The 13,875-nt window shown below is 35.9% G+C and overlaps 1 protein-coding gene across 2 annotated transcripts in view; it reads right to left on the bottom strand.

Annotated features, from left to right (window-relative positions):
* DDX10 (DEAD-box helicase 10) overlaps positions 1–13,875 on the bottom strand; it is a 276,044-nt gene that overhangs the window by 238,524 nt on the left and 23,645 nt on the right. For both annotated transcript variants that reach the window (XM_081063872.1, XM_081063873.1), the window contains exons 5-7: positions 9,700–9,820; positions 8,922–9,111; positions 2,946–3,072 (exon numbers count right to left, since the gene is read on the bottom strand). In XM_081063872.1, coding sequence (XP_080919998.1) covers positions 2,946–3,072; positions 8,922–9,111; positions 9,700–9,820 — 438 coding nt within the window. The remainder of the gene's footprint in view (positions 1–2,945; positions 3,073–8,921; positions 9,112–9,699; positions 9,821–13,875) is intronic.

Genomic DNA, 13,875 nt, shown 5'->3' with positions numbered 1-13,875 from the left:
TTTTGATTACTTTATCAAAATTCATGATTTTCTACAACAAAATTATGTATATGAGTTTTAACATTTTTAAATTTCCTGGGCCATAACGCAGCATTAAAAATTTTCTTCTCGGACTGAACTATTACTACAATTGTTGTTAGTACAAAACTGACCAAAAGAAGAAATACTAGAATTTGATTTAAAAAAAAAACTGTTAGACATAAAAAATAATTTTATTGTAAAATGTTGGAAGTTATAGAATAATGGATTTTATTACATCCCTAATATATGGGGCTAAATAGAGACAACTATTATTTCAGTTTTATTTATCTTTAGTTTACGTATTTATAAATGCTACTACTGATTGCTATAATGAGGCAGAGCACAGCATCATTTTATTCCTATTTTCTCTTTCTAACATAGGTATTAAGAAAATTTCTCCACAAAAATACAGGAAATGGACTAGAAGGAATCTTAATTCCTTGAACCCCTATAAAATAATAATTCAAAAAATAATCTATCAGCTAATAACTCCATTAAGTCTCCTTTCAAATTTTGTTGCCAGAAAGGTTCTCTAATCCTGAGACAATGCACCAATAAAATTAAGGACAGACAGATGTGTGACTTTCTTTTGTTAAGTTTATAAAAGGACTAGCATGAATAGGGGGGATAGGAAAGGAGAACTAGCCAACCACAGGTGCACTTTCAGGCAAACCAATCTCAGAAAAGTACATATGGAAATTGAGAAAGAACAAATTGGGTCCATGAAAACTCTCCGCAATCTGTATCTCTTGAATCAAGACTGACCTTGAATTCCTGCTCTTAAAACAAACTGGCAAGGGGAACGACGTATGTAGAATAAAGCCATGCAGGTTCTAAGTAACAAATTTAATTTTAAGTCTAAATTTATAGAAAGTCATTGGAGGGTTTGCAGAAAAGCAGTGACATATTCCAGTTTCCACTTTCCAAAGAGCATTCTCAGTATAATGTAGAATAACTACAGGAAAGAAAGTAAAGGAATGGAGAGACCAATCAGGAGTAAGAGAAAGTTAAGCATGGTTCAGAGTCAAGTGTAGCATGAGGGGTGGTGAGATGCAGTAGAGCTAATGAGTTATCAATAGGCTGAATATGGGATGAAGACAGACAACAATTAAGAATTCAGCCATTTATTGAGCTAAGGAAGAGTTTGAAGGTGCAGATCTTCGGAAGAGAAAATCTTGAATTGTTTTTCCTATGTTAAATTTGAGATGCTCTCTAGACACTCAATTGGAAATACCTGGTAATCAAGTAGATACACAAGTCTGGGGCTCAGGAAAGAGGTCAGGGCTTGAGATGTGGATTTGGCAGCTGCCAGAATATAGATGGCATTTAAAGCTATAGAACTGAAGAGGTTACCTAGAAAGTGTATACATGGAAAAAGGGCAGAGTGCAGAGGTTTGAGGCACTCCAAAGTGTAATGGGCAGGCAAAGGAGAACCAGCAAGCGAAGTAAACAACAGTCAGAAGGCAAGGAAGAAAAAAAACATGTTAGCGAGTGTGGAGTCACAGAAGTCTAAAGAAGTCTTTCAAGAAGAGGGAATGGTCAACTGAATTAATATGCTCCTGAGAGGTCAAATAAGATAAGGATTAATGAGTGCCCACTGACTCTGGCAAGCTGTAGCTCTTAATAAGGGCTGATACGGTGGAGGGCAGTGGAGAGAAGAGGAGATGAGGCAGTGATGCAGCTAATAGAAATAAATCATTAAAAGAGTTTGCTGTGAAGAAGAGCAGAAAAAAAGGAGGCAGTAACTGTAAAGGAACATGAGATTTGCTTTTTATTCTTAATATGGGCAATATTCAAGAATGACAGGGAGACAAGAAAACACAGGAGAGAGGATATTTGCAGTAACAAAGGCCTTGGCAGGAGGGCGGACAAGATGTGGAGCAGAAGTAGAAGAGCCAGTTGTAGACACAAGCAAGGACACTGTCCACTGTGACAAGCGGGAAAGCATTATGGAGTGGAAACTTTCAACATAAACTCTTAAACTGATTTCCTTGTATACAGATACCAAAAACAGCCCTTCTTTAGGAGATGGAAAGTTCTAAAAATCTAAAATAGGTCCTAAAATAAAAATCTGAAGTCATTCTTTACCTGTAGAAGGACAGGAGGGTTCTGTACTTTCCCCCAACAATAAACAGACCGCTATTTACCTTCCCCATAAGCTGGAGGGAAACTCACCCTCATATTTATCACATTAAGCTAGTCCAAAAGTTATAAATCTAGGATCAACCTACTATATGCCAACAACTATGTCATCAGGGAATGTGAAAAGGTGGCAAAAATCAATCATGGTCCCTTCTCTTATATATCACTGAATCCCTTATTCATAGCACAAGGATAGTGTTGACGAAATGTTTATTAACTAAATAAAGATATAAACATTACTGAAGGATAGGGGAGGGAGTTGATTGTAACAAGGGAATTGGGAGTGACCAAAAAGGTCTTGCAGGCATTAACAACTGAATTTAGTCTTAAAGGACAGTAAATATTTACACAAAATTGGGGTGAAGGGATGCAGGTAAGGCATTCCAAAGACCAGCATGACCAAAGATAAGGGGGCATGAAAATAAATGGCATATGCACTTCAGTATTCATGAAGGGTAAGTGAGTGCCAGATTATGAAGACCGCTGGTTAGTCTAGTCATTCCATTGTTCATTCTACTAGTATTTTAGGGCTATTAAGTTCTAGCAAGTATTGCGCTAGGTGCTAACAATATTGAAGTAAAAAGTTTTTTCCCTTATGGAGCTTATAGTTTTATCCACAGGCTCCTTTAAAACAAAGACACAGGATTCTCTATCTATAGCTCCCTCACCACATCTAGCACTGTATTTACTGGAAAAGAAATGGCTATTTGTCTAACTGAAATTTGATATTCTAAAAGGGATGATCCAACACAAATAACTTAAGAAAAATAAACATTCAGTACCTCTTTACAACTGGAGAAAAATACAATACTTTTCTTCTTCAGGTGGCTTCTCAAAAAGGAATATAGCACACTTATTTTTTGCTGCAGTTCACAAACTATATAGTTCTGTTCCAAAGTGGCAGGGGTGCTTGTGGAAATAGAAGGAGGAAAAACATTAAAAATATGCCATGTTGGTAACTTTGAAATCCAGACCAGAAAAAAAAGAATGTTAACAGCTGCATGCCTCACAAATTTCACACACACACACCCGCAATCAGGAGTAAGAGAAAGTTAAGCATGGTTCAGGGTAAAGTGTAGCATGATGGGTGATGAGATATAGTAGAGCTAATGAGTTATCAATAGGCTGATATGAGATGAAGACAGATAACAATTAAGAATTCAGCCATTTATTAAGATGATAAAGAGTTTGAGGTTGCAGATCTTAGGAAGAGAAAATCTTAAATTGTTTTTCCTATTGTTCCTTCTCTATTGTCCTTCAGGAATTGAATTCAACACGTGACTAAAATGCATCCAAAATCCTTTATAGGTTATATATCAAAAATGCTCACACAAACAGTGGTGGCCTCTGAAAGGGTAAAGTCAAGGAGTAACTGAAGGGGCATGAGGGAACTTGCTGAGCTCATGGTAATCTTCTATGTCTTATAGAAGCTTGGGTTACATAGATACACACACTTATCAAAACCCAGCAAACATACTCATAATTTATTCATTTCATTGTATGTAAAAATTACATCGAGGTAGAAAAATCTCTATATGTAACTGAATTCTAGTTAGTGATATGTGCACTGAAATATCTAGGGGAAATGTACAGATACCTGCAATTTACTTTGAAATGCATCAAAATAAAACGGTTGATGTATAATTAGATTAGATAAAAGGAGAGCTCATGGATGCCACTACCTTTAGGCAGCATCTAGGTAGTATGCATAAGGTGCTCACTGTAAAATTCTTTCAATTATGCTACATGTTTGAAATTTATGATAATAAAATGCTGGAGAGACATACACATACATTTACTCTTTAAACTAATAAGCCTACTTGTTGGATACTGTTCCAAAAAAATACTCATAAACATACAAAAACACATGGCATTATTTATAAAGCAAAAGAATGTAAATCAACCCACATGTCCGTCAGTGGGGAACTTGTGGAATGAACTACTATATAACCACACAATTAAGTATCACACAGCTGTACGAAAGGAATGAAGAATCCATATATTGCTCTGGAGTGATCTCTAGGATATATCGCTAAGTGAAAGCAAAGAGCATTTGGTACTATTTATCGAGGTTGGGCTATACAAAACTACACACACACACACACACACACACACACACACACACACACACAGATTCACGTACATACTCACACACACATTCATGCACACAGGCATCCCTGTGTGTCTGCTTATATTTTTTAAGAGAGGCAGACATACCAAAAACTAAAAATTGGTCAACCATAGAGGAACATACAGAACAGAATTAATTTAATTGAATTGTTCTAAGAAACAAGCCTAAAGCTGTATCAAGTTGATAACTTAATGACAAAGGAATTTCAAAGGAATCTGGATTGTTACATTCTTACTGGGATATCTAAAAAAACAATAAAATAATGCAAAGAAATCTTAAATTTTCATACGTAATCATGGTGTTAGTAACATTATTGGTATTATCCTGAAATTTTACATAAACTAACTGATAAATAGAACAAGTAAGTAAAAGACATTAGGAATGATGTTTGGCATAAGAAAAAAAATACATCTATAAAAATTGAAGAAGCTGAGCAAAAGGCTATATAAGCTTAAAGTTGATTTGTAAATATCAGCATGACCTCATGATGTGTTTTCTCTTAAAAAAAAATACGTCCACTAAAAAGCCTGAACACAATGACCATCACTGACACCTAGACTATGGTCGCTAAACACAATATCCCGCCAAAAGAATTTTATATGGGATAGAAATAAAAGATGAACCTAGAACACCAGAAAACAAAAAAGTCAAAGATGTATATAAAGGATCCACGTAACAATTTGAAGAACCTCTTACTAACAAAGTTTAGGATGATGCAAGACAATTGGAGTATTAAAAATATAGTAATAATTTCTATTGAGGGCAAACAAGACAGTATGTTTAAATGTATGAGTTAATATCAGTAAATAATTTATCATAAATGTCATTGTCTATGAGTTCACTTTAATTTAAAAAAAATGCTCACCTATGGAAAATGTTAGGGAATCAATTCTTCAGTCTAAAAACTATAAAGAGAATGAAGCATGTATTCTGGTATTCTGACCTTCTTATAAGAACTGTACCTCAAATAATCAAGTAGTTGGTATGGGAAAGTTTTTTCGATATAAAAGTATCCCAGTTAAAAAATAACAGAATCAGAATATTACAAGTTTGCAAATCCTAGACAATAATAATCATTGGCTACTAAAATTGTAAAGTTACAAGGCTATTATTCCTGTCACAAAGGGGCTGCTTGTATCAGATTAATCCTTTGGCCTACAGCACTAACTATGGAAACTGGATTAAATATTTAAAAAAACAAAAAATCGAAAATAACTGAAGGCATTAGCGTAACCAAGGCAGCGAAGACTCAAGGTGCTGAAGAAGAAAATGGAAATGCCCTGATGTGAGCCCCATATTAATCTATACATTTCCCACAAAGCATCTGCTAAAGTAGAAGGCTTTGCTAGGCCTAAACATGTCCGTTCAAGATCCTAGAGAAGGAACTATGAAAAACTGAATCTCAAACTCTTCATACAATTTCCCCGTAAGGAGTATGTCAACTGGCAAACTCAGCACACACAAGGCAAAATGAGTGAAAACATGAAACAGTAACAACTGAGAAGCTCAGAACTGAGCCGAGATCCTCCCAGTCTCCCAGTTTCAGGAAGATCAGAGCCTGCCAAGGTGCAGGGCGCTGGGAAATATCCGTCTTTCAGCTGAGACCCCCAGAAAGGCTATGCCCTCTGAGTCCAGGCTATAAACAGGGACTAAGGGCAAAACAGAAATTGAATAGCCCCAGAATCTAAAAGCCAGGTTGGCCTACATCAAAGTCCTTACCCACATCTCCTGCCACAAAAAAGGTATCATTCTTGGTTTTGCTAAGAACCAAAGACAAGAAGATCTTAAAAACTACACATTACCTTCAAAGGAACAAGAGAACTGTTAGCTGCCTTTAACAGAAAGAATGGAAGTGAGGGCATAATAGAAATATATCTTTGAAGAGAGTAAAAAAACTACCAAGATATCCTTCAAATATGAAAATGAAATAAAGAGATTTTCAGAAAAGTCAAACAGAATTTTTCCTTAGTTAACCTGAACTACAAAGAAAATCTTTGGGCACGATACAAGAAATAAAAAACACCAAAAAATAAGTATGGGGATAAGTTTAAATAAGTACTGATGTTTAAAACCTAATAATAATGGCTTATGGGGCTTAAAATGTGTGAAATTAAAATACTTCACAATGAAGGCACAGTGGAAAGGAATAAAGAGACTTGAGTAAAAGGGTAAATGTAAGCAAATTCAATCTTCCAGTTGAAAAGCAATAATCGTACCAGATTAAATAAAAATACAACCATTTGCTGCTTACAAAGACATATGCCCTAAAATAAGGGCATGTAAAATGTATTAGGTTGGTGCAAAAGTAATTGCGGTTCTTGCAATTATTTTTAACCTTTTAAATCGCAATTACATTTGCACCAACCTAATAGAAAGTAAAAGATTCACCAAGCAAACACTAATCAAAAGAAAGGTGTTCCACATAGACTAATATCAAATTAGACTTTAAGGCAAAAAGTATTAATAATAAAGATAAAAAGGAACATTTCATAATGATCAGTAATTCAAATTAACAGGAAATGAAATGTCAAATTTGTATGTACCCAATATCATAAGTTCAGAACATCCATCTCAAATTTGAAATGTTGCATAATTCACCACAGAATTCAACTTATATTCACTGTAAAACACAGCAAATCACTATGGCCCAAAGACAACTATTTTCTTTTAAAAAAATACAGAAACACCATTTTGCTATGTATAGCAATACATGCATAAAGAAAACACAGTGGTATACTTCCTTAGTATATTTTGACATACAACTTGTAAAAGATCTAAATTTTAACTTATTTTTCTGGTCCTTCACAATTTGAGAGTAGCTACTCTATAATACTTTAAAATATTCCCAACTATATTCCTGACTATAATTTCTCAATTCAGAACAGCATCTGCTTTTTATAGAGCTGATAAATTTGAGATTACAGAGTTCTACAGTCATTATCGTATAACCTGTGGTTTTATAAATTATGTCACTTAAAGATCTGCCTTCTAAAATGTTTTCTGAAAGCCACATTTTTCACAAATGATGGAAAAGCATTTCAAAAATCATTTATGAAATAAACAATCTTTGGATTCAGTTTTTTCTAACTAACTTTATGAACTACAGACAATAACCAACCATTACCTACAGAAATTGGAAACAGAGTAATATGTACAATTAACTTATATAAATTACAAAAGGTTTTAGAGAGCATTTAATGATTGATAAAGTCTGATAAAGACACTAAATGAGTTTTAAAAATAGGCAGAAAGCAAAACAGCAAAAAGAACAAAGAAGAAAATCTAAAGACCTAAACAGTCTTTTTAGATTATTAAATTAATTGCACAAAAAATTTCAATAGCTATCTCAACACTTTACAAAGACCAATGTCACTCAATAGTAAGCCAAGGAGGAAACTATAACTCAAGTATCTCTTGCTATTCTATTCCTGAGTTCTTGATAACCAAAGCTATCATTACTCAGATTCTCCAAAGTTTATCCACTAGGATCACCTAGAAACATAGTCTGGCCTCTTAGGCTTTTTTTTTTTTTTTTAAATCCTAGACATCTGTTAGCGAGGTCAAGGTCAAGATGGGAATGAATGCCCATATTCCCTACACTTAAAGACGCTCCAAGAGGATAACCCAATTCATTTTCCCAATCTATTTCTTTTTAGACTAACATTTCATTACAAGAAAAGGAAGAGATAATGGTAGAGTTGAATCCGTATTGACATCTTCAACACATTCTACTTATATTCACTGGAAAACATTTCTAGAAGTCAAATATGTACAGAGTCTGCAATGATTCAAACCAAACATACATCCACTTCCAGTTGTCATAATATCAAAATACATTTTAAACCTTATTTCCCCCAACCCATTTACACATATCACATACACACTCTCTCTCTTACACTTTTTACTATGACATAAAAAAACACACCTTACTCTCCAGTTTTTAGTGAAACCAAGCTAGAACAAACAGTTGCTGGAACATTTTAAACAGAAAGGTATTTTGCTAAATATTAATACATTTGATAAAATGTGTTCCATAGCACATTAGTCTGCATAATGCAGCTAAAAAGAATAATTAATAATTTTTGCAAATGCAGGAAGCTGTATTCATTTCCCACTGCTGTGGAGAATCACAATGTCTACGAAAATATTGAAGGCTCTGAAAAGTCTTGAAGAACACTGTTTTACTTTAACTCAACATTTGCTAATTCATCTACCTTGGAATGCATCCCTCCACCTACTCTACCCCATTATATTGAAGGCTCTGAAAAGTCTTGAAGAACACTGTTTTACTTTAACTCAACATTTGCTAATTCATCTACCTTGGAATGCATCCCTCCACCTACTCTACCCCATTTTATGGGGGATAGTGGGTGAATAAATACCCACTATCTTATGAAAAAATATGTGTTCCCCAGAAACATTTTGGGAAATACTGCCTTAGAGTATGCGTATTCTCACATATAAGATGTATCTAGAATTTAAATAATTTTTACTAATATATTTACTATAGTTTGCTTACCTAACAAGACATAAAATGTTTTATTTCATTTGAAATGTCAAATTCTTAAACTAAAAAGAGAGAACATTGATTTTGATCGAATCAAATATGGTTTCAAATAGTACATACCTGTATTTTGCTTTTTCATGAACCCAGATATATTCAGGGTTTTTCAAACTCAAGCGTGCAAGGTCCTTTACAGATTTGGTTTGTGTAGCTGAGAAAAGCAAAGTCTGACGTTTCTTGGGAAGATTTTCAATAATAGCATTCATAGTATCAGCAAAGCCCATATCCAAGATTCTATCTGCTTCATCAAGAACTAAAAAGGGAAAATGCAAGTTTAACTACAATGTTTAAAATATACATTAGGCTAAATGCAATGTGGTGTCCTGGCCTGGATCCTAGAATAGAAAAAAATCATTAGTGGAAAAACTGGTGAAATCCAAATAAAGTCTGGAATTTGTATAACATACATCTCTCAAGTTTTGACAAAGGTACCACAGTTATGCAAGATGCTGCAGGAGGGGTAACTAGGGGAAGGAAATAGAGGAACTCTGTATGATCACTGCAACTTTTCTCTAAATCCAGAATCATGCCAAAATAAAAAGTTAATTCAAAAAATACATATTAGGTAATATCAGTGGTACTGAATGTACCTTAAAAAACTCTTAGCAGTATCAAATACTGAAGTATCTAATTTCATGTGTGAGAGTACTTATATTCTTCGATTTTGATTTTTAAAGTCTAATTGTACTCTGAGTTCAGAATCCACAAGCCAAAAAATTAAGCCATTTCTCAGATCATTTTTGTGTTTAATCATAATATTTATTCAATAAAACATCATTAAAATTTATGAGGGATCGCTCCTAAATTGAGATATTTTTCATTAAAAATTCATTAGACTCACCTAACATTTGGAGATTGGTGGCATGAAAACATATTGTTTCATCCATGTGTTGAAGAAGCCGACCCGGGGTGCAAACGAGTATATTTATGTTATTGATCCTCTCAGCTTCATGTTTCAGATCCTGAAAACAGTTTTCTTTTGATTACACAGACACATCACTGAGCAGCCTATAGAGCCAAACTATAAAAGCCATCTGCATATGGCAGTTCATCAAAGCAATGTAGATACTCAAGAAATAAATGTAACTTCTCTCTGCAGCACATTCAAATTTCTAGGCCAAATAAAAGTCCTTAGGGAAGACCTGACGTGCTCCGAGTTCCTCTAGGTTCTTAATAATATGCAGGATTTTGAGGCCAAGAAAAATATTATACGAATGCTCTAAGTCTTGATATCTTCTTAGTACTGCTAAAATCGACTTAAAAACCAGAATTATTCCCATTCTTTAAGTTAGGACCCAGGGGCACTGAACAGGCTCTGTGACACCACTCACTGCACAGCATGTACTACAAAAAGAGTTCACCTCTCTACTTCTCTCCTTGAAACAAGAACCACAGAACGTTCATCGTTAAAGCTGGGTGACAGGTACACGAGTATGTGAGTGTTGGTGAGGCTATCTTTTCTTTTTTTATGTATGCTTGCAAATAAATTCAAAAATTCAAGTATCCTCACAGTCTATTGAGACTCTAGCAGAGATAAGCATTCCAGGTATACTAAAAGGTAGAGAAGCTGAGCACAAGGTTTCCTATGACCTAAAATAAACATTCCTCAAAACTATCTTCTATCAGAATGACGTCAGAAACATGGCTTCACAGGTGCTCCTTGAAATCTCCCCTGGAAGACACAAGTTGAACAGCTATAATTCAACAAAGGATTCCCTGCGCAACACACAAACACAACTGAGAGATCCATGCATCGAAACATCTGAAGGTGAGCAAATCGGGGGCTAACAGAAGAGAAAAGGGGGAAGGGCAGAGATGGAGGCCACGGGACACAGCCCAGATCTCCCTGCGGTCCTGGGAGAGGGGCGGTTTGAGACTGCAGGTTCACATTCTGTGGCCCCAGCAATCCTGCCTGATGGATCAGCGTACTATACAGCTGAACCCAGCAATCAGGCAGAGACCTCCAAGCAAAGACAGAATACAGAAGAGCGACAACAGGGATCAAACAGCCCTCCCTGCCAGGCAGAAAAACAAAGCCGTGGAACCTGGCCGCCTCTCCCAACCTCCCAGAGCTCCCCTCCCCCACATACTGCCAGTGTTAGCAGTGGGCCCCAGAAAAAAAAATGGTAGCAGTGTTGGATTAAAGAGCAGAATATCCACAGCCCTGAGAACCGGGGAGACAGTTCCTGAGTGGCAGATACAGGGTGCAGCTAATCTCAGTGATGAGGAAGGAGCTACAGGGGCGAGGCAGCACCTGCCCCCTCTCACAGCCTTTCCTGCCCCCACCTTTCCCAGCTGATCTGAGCAGGTGCACCCAGCGCTGCTGAGGTGCAGAAGCAGCACTGGGATTTCAGAGGCTCAGAAACCCATCGCCCACCACATCCTCTCACGGTGGATGGTGCCCTGAGACCAAGGTGACCTGGTCACAGAGGAGAAGCCCACCTCCCAAGGAAATCTCCCACCAGGCAAGAAGCCTGAACAGCTCAAGAGAAAATAATGGAAGGCAAAATACTGGAACAGACCAAGAGAAAATAAGAAAAAATACTGGGAGACAAAAGAAAACATTTATTCATATCAACCTGCTTCAGAATTCACTCAAAGATGCCCAGGAAAAGAAATAATCCAGTAATTGCCGTGAATAACCAAGATAACGAGGAAGCTAAGAAAGAAAATGAAAAAATTTCAGAAAATAAACTTAAAGACATAGAATTATGTGACGAAAATGACAGAAAATTCAAGACTGCAGTTCTGAAAAAAACCCAATGAGATGTAAGAAAACTCAGATAGGCAATTTAATAAACTCAGAAATAAAAAAGTCAATGAACAAAATGAGTATTTTACCAAAGATATTGAAATTTTTAAAAAACCCAAATAGATATTCTGGAGCTGAAGTACTCAATAAAAGAAATGAAGAATTAAATACCCAGCTTCGGAAATAGAGCTGACCAGAAGGAGAAAAGAATTAGTGACACTGAAGATTCAAATCCAGAAATGACACAGATGGGAGAGACGTGAGAGTTAAAAGAGATAAAACTCTACAGAACTATCTGACTATCAGAAACAGCAACAAAAGAATAATGGGTAAAATACCTAGGAATAAACTTAACCAAGGATGTGAATGATTTATATGCTGAAAACTATAAGACATTTTTGAAAGAAATTGAAGAAGACACAAAGAAATGGAAAGACATTCCGTGCTCATGGATTGGAAGAATCAACATAGTTAAAATGGCCGTATTACCCAAAGCCATATACAGATTTAATGCAATCCCCATTAAAATCCCAATGGCATTTTTTAAAGAAATAGAACAAAAAATCATCAGATTTGTTTGGAACCACAAAAGACCCCGAATAGCCAAAGCAATATTAAAAAAAAAGAACAATACTGGAGGTATCACACTCCCTGATTTTTCCTTGTACTGCAGGGCTACAATAATCAAAACAGCTTGGTATTGGCGGAAAAACAGACACATAGACCAATGGAATAGAATTGAGAACCCAGAAATAAAACCACATAAATATGGACAGATAATTTTTGACAAAGAAGCTAAAAACATACAATGGAGGAAAGACAGCCTCTTCAATAAATGGTGCTGGCAGAATTGGATAGCTACGTGCAAAAGAATGAAACTGGACTGCTATCTGTCACCATGTACCAAAATTAATTCAAAATGGATCAAAGACTTAAGCATAAGACCTGACACAATAAACTGCATTGAAGAAAACATAGGTACTAAACTTATGGACCTTGGGTTCAAAGAGCATTTTATGAATTTGACTCCAAAGGCAATGGAAGTAAAAACTAAAATAAACAAATGGGATTATATGAAACTGAAAAGCTTCTGCACAGCAAAAGAAACTATTGACAAAATAATGAGGCAACCAACTGAATGGGAGATTTTCGCAAACAGTTCCTCTGATAAGGGGCTAATATCCAAAATATACAAGGAACTCATGAAACTCAACAACAAAAAAACAAACAACCCAATTGAAAAATGGACAGAGGACCTGAAGAGACATTTCTCCAAAGAGGATATACAAATGGCAAATAGACATATGAAAAAATGCTCAACATCGCTAATCATCAGAGAAATGCAAATGAAAACCACAATGAGATATCACCTCACCCCAGTCAGAATGGCTTTCATCAACAAAACAAATAGTAACAAGTGTTGGAGAGGCTGTGGAGAAAAAGGAACTCTCATACACTGTTGGTGGGAATGCAGACTGGTGCAGCCGCTATGGAAGGCAGTGTGGAGGTTCCTCAAGAAATTACGAATACAATTACCATATGACCCAGCCATCGCTCTCCTGGGTATCTACCCCAAAAATATAAAAGCATTTCTCTATAGAGACACGTGTACGCCAATGTTCATTGCAGCTTTGTTTACGGTGGCCAAGACATGGAAACAACCAAAATGTCCTTCGATAGATGAATGGATAAAGAAGTTGTGGTACATATACACAATGGAATACTATTCGGCGTTAAGGAAAGATGATATAGGAGCATTTGTGACAACATGGATGGATCTCGAGAGAATAATGCTAAGTGAAATAAGTCAGACAGAAAAAGCAGAGAACCCTATGATTTCACTGATATGTGGTATATAAACCAAAAAGAACAAGACAAACAAATGAGAAACAAAAACTCATAGACACAGACAATAATTTAGTGGTTACCAGAGGGTAAGGGGGTGGGGGGTGGGTGATGAGGGTAAAGGGGATCAAATATATGGTGATGGAAGGAGAACTGACTCTGGGTGGTGAACACACAATGGGATTTATAGACGATGTAATACAGAATTGTACACCTGAAATCTATGTAAATTTACTAACAATTGTCACCCCAATAAAATAAAAAAAATAAAATAAATAAAAGAATAATGGGTATATCAGAAGAAGAGAGGGAGAAGGGAACAGACAGTATATTCAAATAAATGGTGAGAACTTCCAAAACCCATGGAAAGAACGAGATCCTTGAATCCAACAGGTCTTTTCCAAGGCACATCACATTGAA

Source organism: Rhinolophus hipposideros (genome assembly GCF_964194185.1).
Source record: "Rhinolophus hipposideros genome assembly, chromosome: 10".
Lineage (NCBI taxonomy): Eukaryota > Metazoa > Chordata > Mammalia > Chiroptera > Rhinolophidae > Rhinolophus > Rhinolophus hipposideros.
Note: the sequence above shows the minus strand (reverse complement) of the source record. Positions and strands in the feature narration are given on the sequence as shown.